Here is a 23,116-nt window from a genome sequence, read left to right on the forward strand (position 1 = left end):
GTTATACTCGACAAAGTGTAAATACTGCAGCTTGAGGAGGAGCGTGTTGAAATTAGCCCTTACCTTGACAGTGTGTCTACTTCTTCCTCTCGTGGCCATTTCTCCGCCGTTTCTTCGATGACAACCGGCAAACTTTAACGACAGGAGCCGAGAGGCCTTGCGGAGCCGGTGTGAAGCTGTCCTCCTGCTTGTTTCCCGGCTATTGAAACAACTTAACAGCCCTTAGTTTCTCTCGTTTCTCGCAAGACTGGAAGAGGAGGAGGAGGAGGAGAGAGTAACACGACGACTTCCTGGGTAGAAGGCAGTCACAGGAAGTCCCGCCCCAACTGTCACCTTGAGAGATTACACAACATTTTGACGTCTGAGCTGCTCTCTGCGGAGCTAATTAAGCACCCTTTCAGGCCTTTGTAAAGATTTATTGTCTGCTTTCATACTGTGGCTTTGAAATATGGTAATGAAGAGACAAAAAAAAAACGTTTTTCAGATGTGTATGTTAATTTTATAGAGACCTAGCTAATGTGACAATGTCTTTTTCAGCTTGAGCTGCAGATGGAAGTGCATGTTATTTGCATCGTCCGCTTATTTGCCTCTCGGGCAAATGTGTGTTTTGGTTCAATGGAGGATGACAAACAAACACGGAAGAAGTGCTGCTGTTTTTACATTTTTGTCAAATATCTGCAGGGTATTCCAGCAGCAGTGTTGGACTGTAACTGAGAAGACTAGCTACACTAACTCAAGTACTGTAGGCTACTTAAAGAAAAAGGTAGACATTTTTGGAAATATGCTTATTTGCAGCTATAGCTTGGCCCTGTCCAAACATAACAAAACATACCTACCAGCACTTTAAACTAACTAATTAACACATTATATCCTGTTTGTTTATTACGTTAAAAAAACGAAGTGTAAAAAGGGGGTTTATGTGCTAAACTATTTCTTGGGTGGGTGATAACAGTTGCCAGGCAACCAGCCCCCAGGAAGTTACTGGTTCCAGCCAGTTGGGCACCTAATCCCCCTTAAATGGCAACGTTTTAATGTGTAATGTTTGTACATATGAAAGAAACTGTTCATTAGTGAGCTTTAGAAGTGCAGACAGGTGGGTTTTTATTATTCAAAGCCAGATGGGCTAGCTGTTTCCCCCTGTTTGCAGTCTTTATGCTAAGCTAAGCTAAGCGGCTGGTTGCATTAACGTCATGTTCAGTGGTGGAAGAAGTAGGCCTAAACTACTCAAATTTTTTTACCTAACTAAAAGCAATAATAGTTCAGTGTAGAATTAGGCCACTCTGTTACAAGTAAAAGTCCTGCATTGAAAACTTAGTAAGTAAAAGTACAAGTAAGCTATTAGCATTAAAATATACTTCAAGCACCGAAAGTAAAAGCATTATGGCCCATTTCCAAATATCTATATCTATATTGGATTTTAAGTATTGATGCATTAATGTGTAATTTTCACTAATGTTGCTTTGAGTACAGTTTGCTGATAATTATTCTGGCTCTGAAGTGAGACTATATAGTGAGACTATATATATTTTTAGTCAATATATTTCACAACAAACACGCAATTGAATACTTCCATTTTGTGATATTTTATACTTTTACTCCGATCCAGATGGACATTTTATTCCACAATGTTTGCAAAATAAGCCTTTAGCAAAACAAACAGAACAAGCTCCAAAATGAAATGTACTGCCACTATTTTAACTATCCACCAGGAGGCCCAGTGCATGTGTTTCACCTTCCACAGGTATTTCTCGTTACAGCATAGCTTATCCTTAAGTACTAAAGCAAAAACATGTTCCATAAACAACCAGTTGTTTTCTCTCTGGGTTGAAGTCCAAATGTGGGTTGTGTTTTGTGAAAGCCAAGTAAAAGTCAATAAATAAGGTTAGATCACAGTGTGTATTTTTAGTGCTGAGGCCTTGGACTCTCAGTCAGGTCTGTCCTGTATGATCCTTTGCTCAGAGCCAGAGTTGTCCTTGGAGGAGGTGAGGTCAGTGGGACTGTGGAAATGTCCATTTGCCTGAAAGAGGACGTACAAAATTATTTCATACAATAGTAACATAAACTGTGTGCACTCATTTTAGAAATTAAGTCTCATAACGCTCACCTGCAGGGCATCGTTTTTTATGTTTTCCTCTTCCTGTTGGCTCAGCAGATGCTGTGGCGCATCACCAGGGCTGCTGCTGGACCTACACAAGACCGCCAGCTTCAAAAACATAAAATCTGACACCAGAGAAGTCAAAGATAAGCAGGTATTCTTCACTGTTGACCAGCCAGTTAACACAAAAGACGGTATTTGTCCTGCGTGTCCCATCGAACATGGGGACGTTATGGGCACTTTCAAAACGCCAGCTGGGAATTCACTGCTTTCCTGAACAAACACTATTTTACAGATGTGTGCAGCATATGTTTCGTATTTAATCATTTGAATCATTTGAGAGCATTTGTCTACTCCAGGCAGGTTACATGTCAGTCTGCGTGCCAGCTGACACACCAGCGCGTTTTGGACACCGGGCACAGCAGAGCGCGCGTCCCCTGTGGATTGCGAAAGTTTTGGATGACATAATTTGTTAATTTCCTTTTCTCTCGGCACTTTAGGATTCACCCGGGGCGATTTATAAGCCACAGCCGCCAGCCTTCTTCCCACCACAACACGCTCTCCTTGGAGAAAAGTCTCCCACGCGGACGCCTGCTTTGACCGGGTGCGCTCAGCTGGCGAGTCGCGCACCGCCCCGCCGGCCAGTCCGAGGCTGTAAACCGAGGTGGCAGGCCTCTTGGTCGGCTGATTCCTTGTCCAGATATTCCCCCGACACCGGAGAACAGCAGACAAGGCAGAGGCGGAGGGAGTGGAAGCCATAGTGGTCGATAATGTCCGTTCCTGATTTAGGACTTTCTCCTTTCAGGTTTCTAATGCCAACCTCTACCCGGGCAGTCACATAACGTATAAAGGTTAATTTGCGTAAGAAGTGGATTAGAGGAGGGGGGTCTTCTCTGCTCTGGTCCATGAGACCATATTTGCCTCGATAGGTCAGGAGGGGGGCTAAGGTGGGTGTGTCTTTAGGCAATGGTGGGAAAAGTACTCATAACACACTGTGAAAGTACTGTGTTACAAGTAGGTTAAAAGTCCTGCATTCAAGTACAGAAGTATATGTATGCTATAATGAGTAAAAGTACTGTGTTAATAATATTTAGGCTACTGTGAAGCTACTATGTTACGTTATTGCATTATTATTGGTGCTTTAACATGTACTAAGCATGATTTTAATGTGGTATAGTCAAGGTGGAGCTAATGTATATACTGTTGGGTATTTAATCTATAACAAGGCATCATATTTTATAAGCTGGTCACAGCGATGGAACATTAACATTAAGTACATTAACTCAAGTACAGTACAGTTTTGAGATGCTTTACTTGAGTATTTCCATTTCTGATATTTTCTTCTTCTAAAAATGTTTACTTTTTACTACATTTACTGATAACTTTTCAGATTTTACATCCAAATAACACACGATAAGCTTGTTGATACAATGGATTGTGAAAGATTAAACCTGTGGTTTGCAACCCTTTTGGCTTGTAACCCCAATACAAGTCGTCTAGTTTGGGCCTTTGGCTTCTCTTGTTTCAGGTGTCTATGAGTTGTTAGCACTTCCACTTGAGTGGGTTTGATTTAAATAATTATTAGAGGCCCAATCTCTCCAATATTTTGCAAAAAAGCAAAGATACAATACAAATACAACACAAGTTTGTGCAGCAGAAGTTTGTTCCAGCCCTTAGGTTGGGAACCAGCTACAGCAATAAAATGCTGCTTATTCATTGATGCATTAGTTTTAACAATCTAATAATGAAATATCTGATAATATGTCACTCACAGGGGCCATTTTTCTGCAGAGCGAGTACTTTTACTTTTGATACTTGAAGTAAATTTTGCTGATGTGGTATTGGTAGGTTTACTTAAGTAAAGGATCGGAATACTTCTCGACTGATTGTATGCTTTCAATAAGTAACTCAAGCTGTCAGATAAATGTAGTGGGATAAAAAGTACAATACTTCCCTCTGAAATGTGGTGGAGTATAAGTATAGAGTAGCATAAAATGGAAATACTCAAGTAAAGTGCAAGAACCTGAAAATTGTTGAGTTCTTGAGTAAATATACATGCTTACTTTTCCTCACTGTCTTTAGCGGGCGGCATGCAAGTGTAATAAGTCTAATGATATACTTTTGCACTATACTGCAATATGTAAGCACATTACTTTTCCATACACCACTATGCCACATTTATCTTGTTATTTTTAACTTGCCTTTAAGTTTAAAAGCAGCCACTGAACACCCAGATGTAGCATATAGGCTAAAAGGCCACTTTCTCTTATGTCATTCCTGCAGTTTGTTGAAGACTCCCAGCTGAACTAGAAAGTAAAAAATGGCATGAAGGTAAAGACACCTCATGCTGTCAAACAGGTTTTTTGTCAGCCTCAGAGCCGAGAGGCACAGCTGAGGAGACATTCAGTCACCCTGTTAACCAGTCTGTTTACACCACTAGAGGGTATCGGATGTCTTAAGAAGCCATGCAGGTTACTGAAAGGCAGCAAATCTGTTTTGACTAAGAACAGGACACGTGTCAAGTCCCGACTACACTGTCAAATTGTTTAATTTCAAAACATACATAAACAAAATCCAGATTAGTTTATATAAATATGCTTGCAATGACCTTTCAATGTCAAATAATGCTTTATTTGATGGGGAATAAAAGTCCATTCTTAATATTTACAAATATATACATCATCAATGGCTATGTACAGTGAGTTGGTCTATAAACACAATTTGTAAGAACTAGAAACCCTGAAGTGGCTGATGCAATCAAAAGATACTCATCACAGAGTGTACATGTACAGCTTATTAATCATTATGGACAGTTTCTGGCTTTCACAGTAATCACAAACACATTCAGAGAGGAACACATACATGCAGGTTTCTCCTGTTTCCTTCATGTGCGTCTTGTGCGTCCTTTGTTTAAAAAAATGTTGCTGTCCTTGTTTTCCTTCATTGCCTCGTTTCGTCTGCGAACCATCTTGAATGTGTCCCAGTGCTCAGTATTTCCTTCACCATCACTCACCAAGAGTAAAAAAAAAAAAAAAAAAGGAGGCAAAAGGATCACCGAGAATAACAACAAGCTCTGTGTGATATTCTCTCCCTCCACATTAGTCTCATCTCTACAGCCCGTCTGCCCCCTGCCCCCTTCAGGGTCTTGTCCCTTGAGTGAATGCACCTGGGAGACCATCTGACGTCTGGTTCACTGGGGGAACAGGCCTCCGGTGAATCATCACATTCGGTATGATCACAAAGGCCAGAATCCCCACCAGCATGAGCGCCACAGTGATGGTGATGATGGACGCCACCACGGCGTAGTAGCACTGGTCCGAGCGGAACAACCTGCGCAGGCGACCTCTGACCCTGTTTGGAGGTCTGCCTACGTCCACCACCGTGGCTGGGACTGTTCCCTGCTCCACTGCACTCAAGTGGAGGTCACCACCTGCTGTCACCTGGCCCCCCTGACTCTTTTTAGGCAGGGTGAGGATATTAGACTTGGTCGGGCTGTTAGGAGGAGGGCTCTTCAGGAGCAGTTTGCCCTTACTGCGCTTGAAGCGGATGGACAGTGCCCTCTGCATGTTTGGTGGGAGTTTACCTATGATGTCGTGATTGTTGCCCAGGCGGGGCAGGTCCTGGCCGTGGGGGAGCTCGGTCAGCTCACGACACACAGGGCAGGACAGGGTCTTGAGCTCAGGGGAGGTCACGTTGATGCGAGCAAGGCACTCCAGGCAGAAGGTGTGCCCGCACGCCAGCAGCTTTGGCGTCTTGAAGACGTTATCGTATGTGCAGAAACACACAGCGCACTCAGTGTCCTCCACATCATCTTCAGGAGGCTTCACCTTCCTCCGGTCACTCTCCCCCTCTTTCCTGTCTCGTCCCCGGGCCTCCTCACTCCTCCCTCTCTGCCTTCTCTCTCCCTGGTGCCTGTCTCGTTCCCTCCTCCTGCCTCTTTCCACCCTCTCCGAGTCGGTGCTCCTCGATCTCCTCACTTTTGCAGGTTTCTCCTTCTTCCAGTGGTCCTCCTTGCTGTTCCTCTCTTTCTGGCTGAGCTTGGGTTTGACGTTGGGGGCCTGCCTGGCTCCGTGGCTGTGGCTCCGGCTCCCTTCGGGCCTGCGTCTCTCCCCGTCATCGCTCATGCTGGACGGATGGTGTTAGAGGTAGTGTGCCAGCTGGAATTGAATTTAGTTTTCCAACAGGAGCTGTGGAAAATTAAAGCTGAGATGAGTTTAATGGCTCCCAGAAACTTGCAGAACAGGAAACAGACTGTAGGAATTTACCTGCACAGTCACCACTGCTGTTTCATGATGATGAATCATTAATGCCTAATCTCATGCTATCTAACATCTCTATTGTGTTAAAATGCTATCTGTTGATTTTTTTCTTCATTTATTAAACATGCATGTGGTGCTGTATTTGTTTAACAGGCTTTCCTGCTCAGAAATCATCAGCAAACATGTCTGTAACAGGAGCTGCAGAACTGCTTCAAATAGATTTGAGTTAATGGGGATTTTATTGGTCCTGCTGTCTTACTGAGTTGAAACCTGTAAAGTAAAACTAAACATTGGTGTTTGACACAGCTTCTTTGTTTTGAAATGTCATAGCAAACATTCCATCTTACATAGTCAGTCATTAACTCAGACACACAATGGAGATTTTTAGCAGCTTACTTTCTTCAAATTGTAGAAAATGCATTTGCAACAGGTTAAGGTTCAGTTACAAGTGTACAAGTGTCTGTAAATTATGTATTTAGGGGCTTTAAAACAAGATAAGTTGTGAGTTTGTCAGCTAAGAACAGCAGAGAAAAACTGTCAAAGAACAAGAAAGTAAATAATTGGACAGAATTCCTACGCACTGACCTGCTGAAGTAGATGAATGTCGTGTCACGTCGTCAGAGATGATATCACGGGTGAAATAATCCTTTTGTGTATCAGTGCAGTAAAAACTTGCACGTCATCAAACTTCATTACTAAAAAATACAATGATGAACTTTGTTCTGGAAGTCTTTTGGTCTGTCTGCGGTCCCTGCTCTCCTATTCTGTTAGTATCTTATATCTTGTTTTCTAATTGTAACACAGCCTCCTCTGAACCCTCCTCCTGGCTGCCTCCACCCCCTCCCTTTTTTTCTCTCCTCTAGTCAGACCAGTTGGACCAGCTGTAGTGAGTCTTTTTTTTTTTTTTACTGTGTGAAATATGTAGATAATAAGGTCATTTACTTAGATAACTCTCAGATCACTCTGGTATCATAGTTTTACTTTGAGGGCAGCTCTGACAGAGATTACTGCTGAATCCTCTTATTAGTCAAATCAAACTAATATTTCTCAGCTTTTGTTGTTTAACCAAGTGTTGTTGTTTAACCAATATCAGATTTGGTGTCAGTGACATGAAGGTATGATGGTAGAGAAGCCCATGAATATTCTTTTGCTCTATGTGACTTTATGTGCGATATGAATCAAGAAAAACAATAGTGACTGTTGGGCGAATTCCAGTCACTGCATGGAAAGACAAGGGTACAGTACTGTCAACACTGCACATATCAGCACCTCATACCTGTCATACCTCCACCGTTCTCCTGTCTCTTTGTGAGGTCACCACCCAAACAAGAACAGCTACCTATCTCAACCTTTTCTCACTGCACAGTGCTACTTGCTCCCTTTTCATCAGAGCTTTTTTGAATATCTGAGATGCCAACTCACGACAATACAATGTTAAAGCCAGAACTGTCACTTACATTAAATATCAACAGCGTCAAAACTACACCAAAGTTTCGTTTGCTTTGTGAAACAGCTTTTCTTTAAACTCGTGATGTGTCACTCTTTTAACGCAGACAACAGAAACTGTTGCTGTGCGAGAACCCCTGAAGGCACAGAGAAGTTTCAGTTTTTCTTATGAAGGATAAATATGGCTTAACACATTTTGTATTGGCTTACGAGTAAACACACTGGTGATATTCCAAACTAGAAAACTAGATGTTAAAAATGGCATATCTGTACTTTCATTGTGAGAATTGTTTTTTTTTTTATGTTTTTTTTCCAAACTCATAAAGTCCCTTTGTTGCACAACTGAACCAGCATGACAAGAGGATGTCAGGAGGCTATTCAAATACCACGTCTAAATATAACTTGTTGAACAACAGAGAACTTCCTGGAGCAATGAAAACCAGAAAGAAAACCTGAGTTGATCTTGAAAGTTAGTAAATAATGTGTCTACTAATCAATGAGCTACAAACCATCTGAGAAAAACAAGTGGTTGTAAAACTTTATTGCAGTAAAAAAAAAATGAATATAAACAAGATAAGGAGCCTCACACCAAGAGTGAAACACATTATTTGGAAATTAGTCTTTTCAGCTTGGTAGAGACTCCTCATTAAGTTACACTTTAACAGTGTGCTGCTTTCACAAATGCACAATTTGGCAAAGCCCCCTTTATTTAGGAGGAGTTAACAAACAGTCTGGTGGGCGTTCAAATGCACCTGAAAAACAAAGTCTTGCGTTCATTAATGAGCTGAACCCAGTGAGTCCGTACTGCTCCTCAAACTCAGATCCAAGTGCGTTAATGTTTCCTTGTTGTGGTCCAGCTGACAAGGCTGGTTTATCATTAAACCGGCCGGTAAGTTTGTGACCTACTACTCACTGGACCGGTCTCTCTCTTCCGTGTGTCTTTGTGCAGCCAATATGTTGAATGCTGATACTGTGTGAGCACTGTCAAAAATGCCATATCAAGCTACAGCAGAAAACAGTTTTACATGAAGATAAGCTTGAACCATGTAGCTGCTTATGTACTTTTCCACACTTTTCTTCTTTATTTTTATGTAATTTCCTAACTTTCTATGTAATGATTGTACTTTTTCCCTGCCCTGAGAGGGGAAGGGAGTGTTTATTTCTGCCATCTGTCCCCTGAGTCGTGGTCTTCTCTTCAGCCCAGCTCCTCTTTTGTTTTACCCTGTTTGCGGGGCATCTTCTTGCTGCTGCTGTCCTCCAGCTCCTTGCTCTTGTAGTAGTGAGGAGCCACTTCAAGCAGCCAACCGCTTTCTATCTCAATCACCTGCGTGCAGGGGGAGGGAGATGAATCAATGCGTCAACTTACAGGCAGGGATGCAGTTAAATATTGTAACACTCGTCACACTTCCTCATTAGTGTGCTGTTTCATTCTCACAAGCAGTTATTCTGTGGAAGCCTTCACACTGGACTCTGACTGTGTTATTTACATTTTAAACAGAGTTTCCGGTGTTTAATGATTGTCTTTCTTAGCAGACAAGTTTCTGACTACAAGTACTAACACTGCAAATATTTGAGAGAGATTTAGATGACTTTTTAAAAGTAAACAGTATCACATCCCGAGCAGGCAGACCTGTCTCATGAACTCCTTGGTGGTGAAGACCAGCTCATGGTAGATGAGCCAGCGGGGCTGCTCCTCGAACAGAGAGCTGTTGGGGTGGACGTACACCGTCTGCTGGTGCTTCACCGTCTTGTAGCCGCCTTTGCTCAGTCGCGCCGTGTGATAGAAATATCCTGCTGTCACCGCCTGGGAGAGGGACAAGAGAGAGGGGGGAGAGGGGTTTATAAACAGCTGATTAATTGCCAGGTAGAAATCTAGAAATCAAGGTGAGCACAAAGAGCACTGTAAGGATGAAGAGCATAATATGAAAAAGCAAAAGATGTATGCGTGGAATAAAAATCAAACAAATGAAAACTACCAAGGACCTCTGACCTTCAGAATAAAAGGGGTTGAACTCAGAGCTGTGTATACATTAGACACTGTGAACGTCCAGCTTGACTGTAAATGCGATAGAAATGCACAAAGGCTAACATGCTGTGACTCGCTCGTTTTCAGTCTATACTCTATAAGTATAACATACTGTCGCTGTTCTGTGAAAAACATGTATCTCCAAAATATCTATATATCTATCTATATAGTGTCTTACTCAAGGAAACTACAACAAGGGCATCAGAAAGCAGGACAAGCAGATCATTCACACTGTAAGTGAAATATAAGTGTCAACTCCAGAGAATATAACAAGTTAGTCAGAAGTTTTGTACTGCTGGTAAGTTTCGTGTGGGATTTGCAAACAGATACCATCCAAACAACAACATTTAGGGCGTTTTCACACCTATAGTTTGTTTGCTCTGGTACAAATCAGTTGATGAGTGTGTAAACCTTCGAGCGTTTTCCCCTTGGTTTGGTTTCTTCCTCAGACCTGCTTTTTCAGTCTTGTTATCACAGATGCACACAAACTGTTCACACCTGCTGTAATCTAGGCGGTGTAAAGTGGTGTTGGGTGTGTTCACAAAACTAATGCTCAAAGGATACAGAATGGATACAGAAAGGATACAGCTGACAGATAATAACCGTCACAAACTAGTCATGCGGTGGAAAAAGCAAGTCTACATTTGTCTGTCATTTCGCCTTAAAATAGAATAAACATTTTCAAATGACTAATTCACTTTCCCCATGTTTGCATGTCAGCATGGAAACGTCAGTGCCCCCTGGCTTACAACAAGGAATACACACAATGCTACTAAAGCCACTTCATGGATGAAACTAAAAGACTGTTAACATTTTTAGAAAAGGATCTGAAAAAAACACATTTGTTTAAGTATTTATTGAACTTTTAATTCATAATAACAAAATAAGTTATGGGATTGCTTTTGCCTATTTGGTTGCAGGATTTTTGACGCAGACAAAGGCAGCAAGTGATGAAAAAAAAAAGGTGTAACCCAACTAATAAAACAAACGCCCTTGTGCTTATCTCAAGTGGTTTAGGAGTGCGTTCACAACACACACAGACCCTGATATGGGAAGGCTATTCACACAGCCTCTGTTCAGTGAGGATTTGCAGGTTTCCTCTCATGACAGGATCCATTACCATGCAGACAGTAGCCTCTTAAAGCTACTTTAAACACCTTGAAGTCTTCCGTGTATTATTAGTCCTGCTTAAACACTTCAAATTCATCTTAAGTTGTATATCTTGAACCAGTGTTAAGCCTGAGGTTGAGCTAACAACATAAAAAAACAAGGCACCATCTCCACCACGTTTTTGAATTTTTCAGTGGGTCTTGGCTTTTATTTCTGCTTTCTATTGTTGTAGTTGCTATGACTTCCCATCTCTTTCTTCACTTTGGCAGTTACAGCCCAAAACCAACAGCCGCAAACACTGACTTGTAAAGTGTGATATATCCTCTCTATTACTATCAGGAGCCAACGTTGAGATTCCATGTTTTTGTCAGTAAATTGTGGTAAAACTCTGGGCGACTTTCTCACTGTCACTGACCTTGCGAATGGGCAAGCTGTCTCCCTGGGAGCTGACCACCTCCACCTCAATACGATCCATCAGACCCTCCAGCTGGTCCCTGACGTCCCGGGCTCTTCTCATGGAGCGGAACTGGATGAAGTTTTCATAGCACCACTGTGTGGAGTAACCGCTCTCCAACCACTGAGGGAGAAATCATCCTGATATCATGACCGCTGTTAGCACAACACCTGGGTTCAAGGTAGGAATATCTCTTTGCAGGCCATAGATGTGAAACAGTGGTTCTCAACACGTGGGTCTGGACCCCACAAGGGGTCACAAGCTGAATCTGAGGGTTTCGCGAGATGCATAAAGAAAAACATATTTCTGATGCACAAAGTATTGCCAGGGTGGCAGTGTTGGTCGTTTTAAAGGGTCACAAGCCAAATAGGTTGGGAACTGCAAACTGTAAACACTTCTCTAAAACACTGCAAAAAAATAATACATTTCAAATTTTAACTTCATTTAGATTGTCAGCTGTAAGTCACACTGTTCAATATTATGCCAAAGCTCAGCCAATTAAATTAATCAAGTCACTGTTGATTCATATAATTGATTAAAATATCCATCTAGTCATTTTAGCCATTATCTTGAAAATAAGTTACAGGTTATAAACTGTTTAAATGTTGTTGTTCTGAGGTCTAAACTCGTCTAAAAACAGACAGATGTTAAGAACACATAGTTGAAAACTTGCTTAACTGTACATACACCAAATATTTGCACACCTGGTCACAGAAAACCTGAATTGGTCTTTTGCTGTTTCCACACTAGCAGGTTAGACACAAATAAATACCTACCTACACTATAATGCTGATTTCTGCATTGAGACTGTGCTGTGAGGTGTTGATTCAATTCTAATATTCTTAATAAAACATTAGAAATACCTTTGAATAAAACTCAGTACAACACCAACACTAACTATGGCTGCAAGCTGAAAGAAAACCTCTCTGATACAGTTAAACGCTACATGAAGACAGGTTTTCATGCAGGTTTATTGGATTGCATTAGACTGAACAGTTGTGCCTAATAGATTGATAACTCAAGGTATTTTGAGCACATCTTCCCCAGCTGTGTTTATACCTGCGTGTAGACATTGAGCAGCACCAGGTGGTCTCCCCCTGGCACCACAAAGTTCATCCTGGCGTTGTCTGCGTGCACCACCTTGTCTTTGGGCCGGTAGAAAATAGAGTTGTTCACCGACAGCATGGCCGCTATCGTCAGCACTTCCTCCGAACACTTGTACCTGGAAGGAGGCAGCGATGGAAATGTAAAAAAATGTCTCCCAGCTCACACACTCGAGACAGGCATGACTTTCTTCTTCTAAAGCAGCGTACTGACCCAGAGACAGTGCACCAGCTCAAATCTGAGCACAAATACAATTTTCTTTTTGGTTTACTCCAGGTCTCATTTGCACAGTCATGTTTAACCTCGCGAATCACTCTCTCCCTTAGAGATACATTATAAATATTCTCCTACTTGAAGAATTGATCCTCAACACATATCATACAATTCATCCCATTTAAATATTATTTTGGCTCGTCTGTTATCATCCACATCGATAAGCCTATTCCATAACCTGGCGATACAAATCTTCAAATGAATCTCGCAGGTCTCCCACCCCTTATTCTCCCGTTACTGCTGACGTTGGAGCATATTGGACGGCCTAATTATGAATAGCTTCACCCCTGGAAGAGTTTGGTATATGTAAGAAAACCAATGCCTGTAATTCATACAGTATTCAGTGATGAGTCCTGTGAAGGGCTCCTGCTAGTATCAGACTGGAGACTTACTGCTCAGAGGCCAGGATCATCTTGCTCAGCATGGGGTCCACCGGTAGCTCAGCCATCCTGCGACCCAGCTGAACCCCGACAAACAAGAACAGATAAAGACGTTTAACCAATAAAGACTTCATTCATTCATTCATTTAATAACCTGTACTACAGCAGTTACTAATGATGCAGACAGCCAGACTCTCTGAAAAACATCCTCACATCCTTGATAATCAATTGATTAACAAGAACACTGCAGAAATAAATGCTTCAAGTTGTAAACGCAATGAGTCATCTCTCCCCAAGTATCAGCAACTTTTGATCGAGGAAGTGAGTGACTCTTAAGTGCAGCAGGCCGCGACAGAGCATCACAAGCCTCAGTTATGTACAGTATGTCATGCAAATATGCAGACGGTCAGAGTGAAGATGGACATAGATTATGCCCGTCAAAGCGAAAGGTTGTGTATCTCTTTTCTGAGATTAAAGTTAAGAATGTAAAAAGTTTCTTCTGTTTCCATATGACCCTGACCGAGGGAAGATGACGGAGTGGGTGGAAAATTAAACCACTGCTTGTTGTACATGTTTGATAGGACAATAATGGTGGGAACATCATTGATTTTTCACTGATTCTTTGGCCTACAGGACAGAACTACTGGATTTTCGCTGGAAAAAATAAAAAATAACTTGTAATGAACACCATAAAAAGCGACCGAGATCAACTGATGTAATAAAGTGAACATACACGTAATTTACTAATTTAAAAAAAATTCGATTTAGTGTTAAGTTACTCTTTAAAGATATCACGGTTCTTAGAGACTCTTTGATTGAAACATTTATGATTTATGAGTTCATTTCATATGTGTGAAATCCTAAGTGACATCTGCTTTTCCTGCTCACAGCACACATGTAATCCATCATGTGATCACTTGAGAACCGTTTTTAAACATTACTCTTCCACTCAGCTGTACTGTACGAAAGAACAAGCTTGATAAATGATATTTCTACACAGGCTGTATAACAGCTTGCTGTACTTTCAATTGTGCTTTATGCACATAAACGCAATCCTGTGTGTATTTTTACGCTTCAAGTCTTTTTTCTGCCAAAACGTGTGTCACCTACACGTAATACTGTGCATCAATACAGATGGAGGGATGAAACTGCTACTGCTGCCCTGCTAATGTGCTGCTCACGCTACACCTCCTGAGTGTTATTCTTCACACTCAGTGAAGAACTTTTTTTTTTACTAAACATTTGCTTATTTACACGTGTAACAGTTACAGAGCAACATTATCATTCATTTGGAGTCCTGTTTCTGGCTTCCTGGCAAACATGAGTAGAAATATTCACTCTCTTAGCTCTGTTTTTGGTCTCTACCAACTCCTGAGGGAAATAACTGGCTCTTTAGCTGCTAAATGCTCCACTACTTTCACCAGCTAGTAGCTAACCGTGTCTGTCTGCAGTTTGGTGCTGAGCAGCTTTGTAGATGAAAATGGCTGACAATGAGCTGAATCTCACTATAAAGCTCTGTAAAGCAGAGAGGAACTGCAGATTCAGGTGGTAATTCTCTGTAGATTCGTCACTATGAGTGACCACCTTTTACATTATTTTCACATCATCATTTGATGCATTTTTATTATGAAAATATAAATTATAGCCATTTTAAGTGTAATTGGAAGTTAGATGAATAGAGGCCCTGAGTTTGTACCTTGGTGAGCTCTCCCAGGTGGTTGAGTGCCCCCAAGGCATAGAGCTGCTCCAGCGCCAAGACCAGAGTCTCATGAGGAGGTGGGTCCATGAAGTCAAAGTGAATGAGGTCATTGATGCCTGCAAGCAAAAAGTATTAGCTTATTGCAGTCACAGCCACCAAGTGGTGATCTAATTAAAAAGTTAACGACTTAAATGTGTGAAATGACATAATCTTTATATCCCACCCAAGAGCGCTTCCTCCTCTCACCTAGACTCTTGAGCAGCAGGACTACATTTCCCAAGTTGGTCCTCTGAATCTCAGGCACAGTCGTTTCCTCCATCTCGTGTTTAAAGGCCCAGGCTGTGTAAAGCCTGAAACATTTCCCAGCAGCCACTCTGCCTGCACGGCCTGCTCTCTGGTTGGCCGAAGCCTGGAGGTGAAACAGAAACACACAGCAGGAGTTAGCAAAATGCAGTAGTTTAACAATGACAGCTACCCCATTAACAGCACCAATAAAACGCCACACTTGGGACATTCGCCTTTATACATTATCACAGCTTGTGAGTGAATATTGTGAATTCCCATCACTTCCAGCTTGTTAAAAATGAGGGAAAACAGTTACCCGTGAGCAGGGCGTGACGATGAGGGACTCCATGCCGGTGCGAGCGTTGTAACTCTTCTGTTTGCAGAAGCCTGGGTCAATGACGTAGATGATGCCATCTATGGTCAGCGATGTTTCTGCTATATTGGTAGCAACCACCACCTGGGATTGATAGGGAGGGAACACAGTGCCGAGAGATAAAGTGAGTAAGTGTTGCTCAAACAAAGCAGAATGAAGATTAAATCCAGATGTTATACAATGGGAACAAAGATGTGATAAAAACATCAAAACAAGGCTTTAATCTGTTGAACAGTGTTAAAAACAAATAGGATACGAAGTCTCTTTACCAAATCTCATTGTACTACAGCAGCCTCTATTGGTGAACAATAGCATGGACATTTAATCTAGTCTGCCTAGCTGAAACATTAACCCTAAAGTCCAGGACATTATCTCACCTTACGGGCTCCAGGTGGAGTAGGGTTGAAGATCTTCGCCTGCATGTCTGATGGCAGGTTGGCGTAGATGGGAAGGACCAGCAGCTCTGCTATCTTAGACCCAAGCCGCCTGCATCTCTCCTGGAGCATCTCGCAACACGCTTCGATCTCCTCCTGTAAGACACACACAGGCAAAGAGGATAAATAATAAGAGCAATACCCTTCAGTTCACTTCACTAATCGGTCTCCAACACACAAGCTAAGTATATATCTCAAAATTATCCAAATCTGTCGAACATATGCAGATATTACACACAAAATAAGGAGAAGGAGAACAGTAAAAAACTACCTGTCCAGTGAGGAAAACCAGAACGTCTCCAGGAGGCTGGGTGACATGGATCTGCAGGACTGACACCACACACGCTTCCAGGTAGTCTGCCTCTGGAGCCTTGACAACACAATATACAGATACGACCATCAACACAACAGTTTGATTTTAGGGGACAGGGTTGTCTAGACTCAATTCATCCCAAGAACCATTACAATCACTTACAACATTTCTTTCTATTCAAAATGCTATGGGTTTGGTGACACAGAGATGATATCTGTACTCACAACAACCTGTTTTTTTATCTATTGTTCATTCATTTTTGTAAAAATACAAATTTCCATAAATGAGTGAGAAAACAGAAGAGGTTGTTTGGGAGTAATGTTTTCTTTTGAAAAAAAAGACTGCAGCAACAATGAACCAAAGAATTCACCAATTATTTAAAAAATGTAACATACTGTATAGTAAGCATTCAAATAGCATGCAAGTTCCTACTTTAGTGTAGAAGATATCGACGGGGAACCTCCTGCCAGGGATCCTGAAGACAGGTGCGTCGTCAAAGAAGCACGAGAAGCGCTCGGTGTCCAGAGTGGCGCTGGCCACCAGCACCTTCAGGTCCGGTCTGAATCTGGCAATGTCCTTAATCAGACCAAACAGGATGTCTGTGTGGAGCGTTCGCTCATGGGCCTCATCTATGATGATCACACTGGCGGGAGAGAGGGGATGACTGAGCACAACACATACAGTAATACCTACAGGTGTTCAGTAAATGTACATAAACATATTCACTTGAACTGCAGAGAGGAACTGAGAGAAGTGACATAAGAAGTCACAAATAATAAGATAATTCAAAGACACCTGACCCAAATTGAAAGTTGAGGTTGTAAAGTGTGATGAGAAATAACACATTTTCCAAGAAAATATAATGTTGTAAATAACTTTGTCGTAAAAAAAGGAATGCTCAAATGGAAACATAAACAAACCTTTTTTTATACCTGTTGATTAACTGCATAGCAACGTGAAGAGCAATTCAGCAGCATTACCTGTAGCTGGCCAGGTCGGGCTCGGTGAGAAACTCTCGGAGCAGCATGCCGTCTGTCATGTACTTGAGCACTGTCCTCTCCGATGTGCAGTCCTCAAAACGAATGCTGTAACCCACCTGGATGAAGCAATAGGTTAATATGAAAACACTGAGTTTTTTTAACCACTTCAAACAGTCAACAATACTTTGAAATCAATAAAAAAATGCTAGAAAAGACACCAGCAGTACACAAAACCATGTACAGATCTTACATTGCATCATTTTGCCCCATCTAGAATTAATAACGTGTTCGTAAAAAAAAAAAAAAAAAAAAATGAAATGGGCTCAGTATAATAATGTGCCAAACTCACCTCATTCCCAAGCTTGACGCTCATTTCCTGTGCCACTCTGGCTGCCACTGACATGGCTGCCACTCTGCGAGGCTGCGTACATCCGATCTTCATGCCTCCTTCAGTGTAGCCCTGAGAGAGGAGCAACAGGTTGAAGGGTAGATTCATTTTCCCCACTAGTGTTTAGTTCTGTTTGCAGAGGGTGTGAGACCGCTGCTGCCACCCTTGTACAATAAGGACAAAAGGAATTTAACTTTATTTAACTGTTTTTTGTGTTGTATTGAAAAGTTACATTTCAAATATCCAAAAGCAGCAAGTCTTTCAAAAGGCTCCATGTCCTGGTTAATCTTGCAGGCAACAGTTGTTTTAGGAATATATTCAATAAATATGAAGTTACAGCCAGCAGCCTGTTAGCTGAGCTTAGCATAAAGACTGTAAACAGGGGGAAACCGCTAGCCTGGCTCTCCTGGCTTCAATGTTACTGTTACTATCTAGTCTGGTCACGGTTCGATAAGTTAATGTAACTATGTGAGCATATGATGCTATTATTAGATTCTGCACTCACATCTTCCAAGAGGTACTGTGGGATCTGGGTGGTCTTTCCGGAGCCGGTCTCACCCTCAATGACCATTATCTGGTGCTCTTGGATGGCAGCTAGCAGGTCATCTCTGTAGGGGAAAATGGGCAGGCTGCGTCGGACCTCCTGCATGGACTGTTTGTTCAGCTCTGCTTGGGACAGAGCCGGGGCCTCCTGATCCTAAACACAATAGGGTCCGAAGAAAAGGTCACTTCAGTTCACTGCAATAATACTCTGGGCAGAGCCTTGAAAAAGAGTACGATTTAGCATTGCACTGCTTTAACATTGTTAAAAGGAAGACCAGTAAACAGACTTTAATATGTAAAATCTGTGGCGTTCCCCTTTAAAACAAACTTAATTCTCAACTGCAGGCAGATTCAGGATCTCACCAGAAAATTGCATTTCCACTCTGAATGATAAATACTGTTTGACTGCAGATTGAAAACTGTGGCAAGAAGAACAAATGGACTCAACAAACACTAGTCAAAAGTGTTTTCATCGGTCGGAAAAATTGAGACACAAATAATAATAATTATTATAATTATTATAATAATGCAGTAAGTGAAGCAAATTAACCCCACCTTTTCCGCCTGAGTTCCCTTCATGGTGATGGCAGTGCTGACAAAGTCGATCATCTCATCCTCCTCCAGGATCAGCTGGTACTTCTCCTGTTCCTGCCTCATCCCTTGCTCTCGCTCCCTCTTGGCCCCGAAGCTGAGGGAGGCCGTCTTCAGCCTCTCCTCCTCCCAGCGGCCTTGCTCTCCACCCAGCTCCATGGGAGTTTCCTCCAGCTCCAGGTCCCTCTGGGGTACCTCCTGGTCAATGTGGAGAGGGAGGGAGGGAAAGAGTTTGTCAACTGAACCTATGCACACTTCTGTAGGTGACTGTCTCTGCACACTGGATCAGTATGTGACATCCCTTGTTCCTACCTTTCTTCGCTTCTCTTCCGGTATATAGTATCTGTTCTTCCTCTCCTCCTGCTCTTTGGCACCGGCCTTTTTGTAATCTTTAGCCAGGTCCCGAAGGGTGCGTTTGTATTCCAACTCCTTTTTCTCCCTCTCTGTCAGCTCGTCTGTAGAGAAAAGGTACTCATCGTCATTGATCTCTGCATCCAGGTCCTCCAGCTTCTCTTCCTCTCTCTTCTTTAGATACTCCCAGCGAGAGCGCTTCCTCAATTCTGGCACCTAGAGAGGAAACGAGGAAGACAAAGGATCAGGAACTTTATTTCACAGTTAGAATTCTGGCAACTGATTTTTATGTCTTTATTCCCTAAAACAACATATTACAATGCCTGAGGGAATGGTTCTTAAGAAGTCTACAAGTGATAGTGGAAAAATATTCTGTCCATAAACACAAGATGATTCAGCACAAACAAAAACTTGTCTCCCAACTCAGAGCACCAACCATATTCTTCTGATCGTCTTCAGCCATCTTCAGCCTCTTCTGCGCTTCCTCGTAAGCCTGAAGAAAAACAAACAAAAGGCAAAGATGTTTACCTGCACAACACAATGGATCATCTTTGGAAAAAAAAAATGCATGAGCGGTGTTGTAATTCCCTCGTCCCCTACCTTTTTGTCAGTCCTCTCGGTTATGTTGCGAGTCTTGTCTTTGTCTTTCTGCTTCACTCGCTCGGCAAACGCATCTCTCTCTTCAATGTCATGCTGTCGCTCTCTCTCTTCCTTCTCCCACTCTTCCTCTTCCTCCTCTTCATTCTTGACAGATTTTTGGTCCCCTTGGCCTGAATTACCCCTGAAATTAGGAAAAAAAAACATCAACCCAGAGATCCTTACATCATTTAAGTACATATTGAGACTGTTTATAACTAGTTTAAAATGCTCTGAATGGTTCAGCTCTTCCATACAACAGCTGCCTTAATCAGTCAAGCACCAAAGTATTAAGTACAAAAAGTTAACTTAGTGGCACATGTGATGATAAATATTTACAGGTTGCTACTCTTTTCTCTGGGATTAAGCTCAGTTTAATAACAAGACCAGTTTTGTTACAGGGTACTCATATTAGGACTTAACATGTCTGGTCAGTCACATGCAAGACGAAAATTATTTTAATTGCCTCTTTATTATGTGTCTTGGATCCGGCAAACCACAGCAAAATGTTAGAAAGGTTTTTAACTCTACAGCACATAGTGCACAATAAATAAAATCACTTAATTTTGACCACAGATCTGATATTTTCTCCAAAAAGATACCAAATATATTTATTCAGTATTTATTCCAGATACTGTTTGACAGTATCCTGCAGTATATCAATGCTTTGCAGCATGTCAGAAAAACTATATTTTAGTATTCATGCTTTAGAAATAATAACCTTTTTTCTGTATGATTGTTTTCTTTTTTGTATTAAAATACATCATCAACTCGCATCATGTTTTCTTGTTCATGGACATGTTCATTTTCACTATGACAGTTAGGTGTGACTATATGAACAGGGTGAGTGTAATCTGCCCCATTTTAACACTGTCTGACTACAACCACCCACCCAGCAAAAACTGGCACAAATAACTAGACGAAATCACAACCAAAACAGCATTTACAAATATGATAAACTAAAAATAAATTAGGAAATCATTCAACTATAACTGTTATCAGCAAATGCTATGAGACAGCCTTTCCTGCTCTACTACTAGCACTATACACAAACACATGTTAATGCATGGAACAATATGAAACAAACAATTAATAGTAAGAAAATACCAAACAAGCATTACAAAATCAGTACGAAACCTCTGGATTACCTTTTAGATGCTTCATCCTCACTAGATGACTCGCTCTCTTTCTTCTGCCTGATATGCTTCCTCGTGTTTCTGTCCTTGTCTTTGCTTTTCTTTTTCCCTTTCTGCTTCTCCTTCACTGCGTCTCCATCACTGTCGCTGTCCTCCAGTAATGTGTACGTCCGATTCTTCCTGTCCATTTCGATGGCTTCCCGCTCCATCGCCCGGGACGGTTTCTCAACAACCTGCTTGCGAGGAATCTATAACACACACACAAATTGCTAGAGGTTTCATTCCCACCAAAGCAACTACTATACAGTTTAAAGGCATTCAGTTCAGGTAAATATGTTATGGTAAGTCCTCACAAGGAATGATGACAGAATTTGACAAATATACCTTGTCAAAGAGCTCTTTCGCAAAGGCAATCACACTCTGGTCGATGTCAATTGTGCCCGTCTGCTCGAGACGAGACACAAAGTCTTGAGAACTCGATGCTTTCCGTGCAGTGCCGATCATGAATTGAGAAACATATCTGTCACTCAACCCAAGGATGTCATGGAGACGGTCATTCACCCACTGCTCTAGATTGGCCATGGTGCCTGTTGAGGGAGCAGTCACAACACAAAAACACAGTTATCGGTAATCCAGGTACAGTACCATGCAATGCACTCTCACACTACATGTACCACAACCCTGAACATATAGTTCATAGTAACAGTCTGACGTGTATATAAATACTTTGCTCTTGCCTTCAAGTACTCAGTAATGACATTTTAGGTACACCTGTACACTCTTATGAATTCAATACAGCAGCTCTTTCAAAAAAAATCTACCTTTACATTATTGAAAATGTGTAAATTCAATTATATATTTATTACCACAGTTAAAGGTGGTGTTGTACTAGACTACATTATATTGTTTTTGTCCTTCCAATTTACATACAAGAGGAAAGCAGAATGTTAGGAACACCTCTCAATATAGTGCAGTCCAGCACTATATAGATACATCACAACTAACTGTAACCTCAATGCTAAAACATATGACTGAATTTATACATTTATATACAGTACAGAAGATACCATTGTAAGGAACATAGAAGTAGATTGTATTAGATTGTACAAGCGTACCTCATAAAGTGGCAACTGAGTATGTAATAGTTATATGTTTAGGTTTTGCCTGTATTTGCTTAGCAGCATGTCTGTATATGATCTAAGTCTACATAACGTTAGTCGGCCAATAAAGTTGGTTAGTCAATGTGATAGGCTTGAAAGTAAACAGGCGACACACTACGATACAAACTTGGTTGGTAAATATAAATATATATATTGTGAGCCACAAAGTTAATTCTGTGGACATTTGTGTAACTGTATATACTAGACCTTCAGTTTCAATGGTACAGTGAGCTATTCTCCTAATTTTACAACTTACTTGTGAGTAAAAACACTACTACACAAAAGACCCTCAAAAACTTCACTTACCGCTTATCAAAATGCTCAAACAACGTTGTTGTTATGGTAGAGGTAGCAGGCAGTGAGTTAGCTAGCTCAGCTAGCTCCAGCTACAAATGGGGTGTTAGCTTGAGTTGTAGCTCACACGTTCTCGGAAAGAACACTTAATGGATGCGTACATCTCTCCGAAGCCATTTAAAATAATTTATTTGTGATTTTATTGACCCCAAAACAGCACATAACTAAATAAAAGTAATCAATACATGTTTTGCTAACTTAGCTTAACGCACGCTGATGTCGAAAGCGGATACGCGTCATATAAAATTGCCGAAGAAGAGCAGATCTGCATCAGAGGCCGCAGCGCTTACTGCCCCCATGCGGCCACCTGAAAACAACAACAGTCACCGGCTCACATTGCACAGAAATCATGTGGAATAAATATCAGCATTATTTGACACTTATATATAGCTACTAGTTACTTTTTACATTAAAGAACATGATAAGCTTGTATGCTATGATGTAGTACTATACTACTAATCTGCCTAGTAGTATAATATAGTAGTAAGTGTCTAAAATTGGCTCCACATTGACGAACTACAAGATTAAAATGTTCTTAGATGTAGTCCTTAGTGATAAAAACAGAATTATATAATATTCTATAAATATATAACACTGTCAAAGGAGCCATTCTGCATAATGAGTACTTTTACTTTTCACACTTTCCTAAGTTTTGCTGATAATACTTTTGTACTTTTACTTAAGTAACATTTTGAATTCAGGACATTTACTTGTAATGGAGTATTT

General features: G+C 41.3%; 2 protein-coding genes across 2 annotated transcripts; both read right to left on the reverse strand.

The window, feature by feature from the left end:
* Nucleotides 1–4,676: 4,676 nt before the first annotated feature.
* rnf183 (ring finger protein 183) lies at nucleotides 4,677–7,103 on the reverse strand. The gene is made up of 2 exons (XM_070912110.1): nucleotides 6,940–7,103; nucleotides 4,677–6,282 (listed from the first exon to the last, which is right to left on the reverse strand). The coding sequence occupies exon 2, from the start codon at nucleotides 6,217–6,219 to the stop codon at nucleotides 5,233–5,235; it is 987 nt and encodes a 328-aa protein (XP_070768211.1). The 5' UTR covers nucleotides 6,220–6,282; nucleotides 6,940–7,103; the 3' UTR covers nucleotides 4,677–5,232.
* Nucleotides 7,104–8,333: 1,230 nt separating this feature from the next.
* Nucleotides 8,334–22,455, reverse strand: dhx16 (DEAH (Asp-Glu-Ala-His) box polypeptide 16). Its single transcript, XM_070912410.1, has 21 exons — nucleotides 22,343–22,455; nucleotides 21,261–21,463; nucleotides 20,889–21,124; nucleotides 19,705–19,885; nucleotides 19,541–19,597; nucleotides 19,066–19,320; nucleotides 18,718–18,951; nucleotides 18,125–18,316; nucleotides 17,581–17,691; nucleotides 17,232–17,347; nucleotides 16,684–16,894; nucleotides 16,210–16,308; nucleotides 15,882–16,034; nucleotides 15,448–15,588; nucleotides 15,093–15,255; nucleotides 14,844–14,962; nucleotides 13,160–13,227; nucleotides 12,450–12,612; nucleotides 11,352–11,513; nucleotides 9,431–9,604; nucleotides 8,334–9,124 (listed from the first exon to the last, which is right to left on the reverse strand). The coding sequence occupies exons 2-21, from the start codon at nucleotides 21,456–21,458 to the stop codon at nucleotides 8,996–8,998; spliced, it is 3,162 nt and encodes a 1,053-aa protein (XP_070768511.1). The 5' UTR covers nucleotides 21,459–21,463; nucleotides 22,343–22,455; the 3' UTR covers nucleotides 8,334–8,995.
* Nucleotides 22,456–23,116: the final 661 nt, after the last annotated feature.

Source organism: Enoplosus armatus, chromosome 9 (genome assembly GCF_043641665.1).
Source record: "Enoplosus armatus isolate fEnoArm2 chromosome 9, fEnoArm2.hap1, whole genome shotgun sequence".
NCBI lineage: Eukaryota > Metazoa > Chordata > Actinopteri > Centrarchiformes > Enoplosidae > Enoplosus > Enoplosus armatus.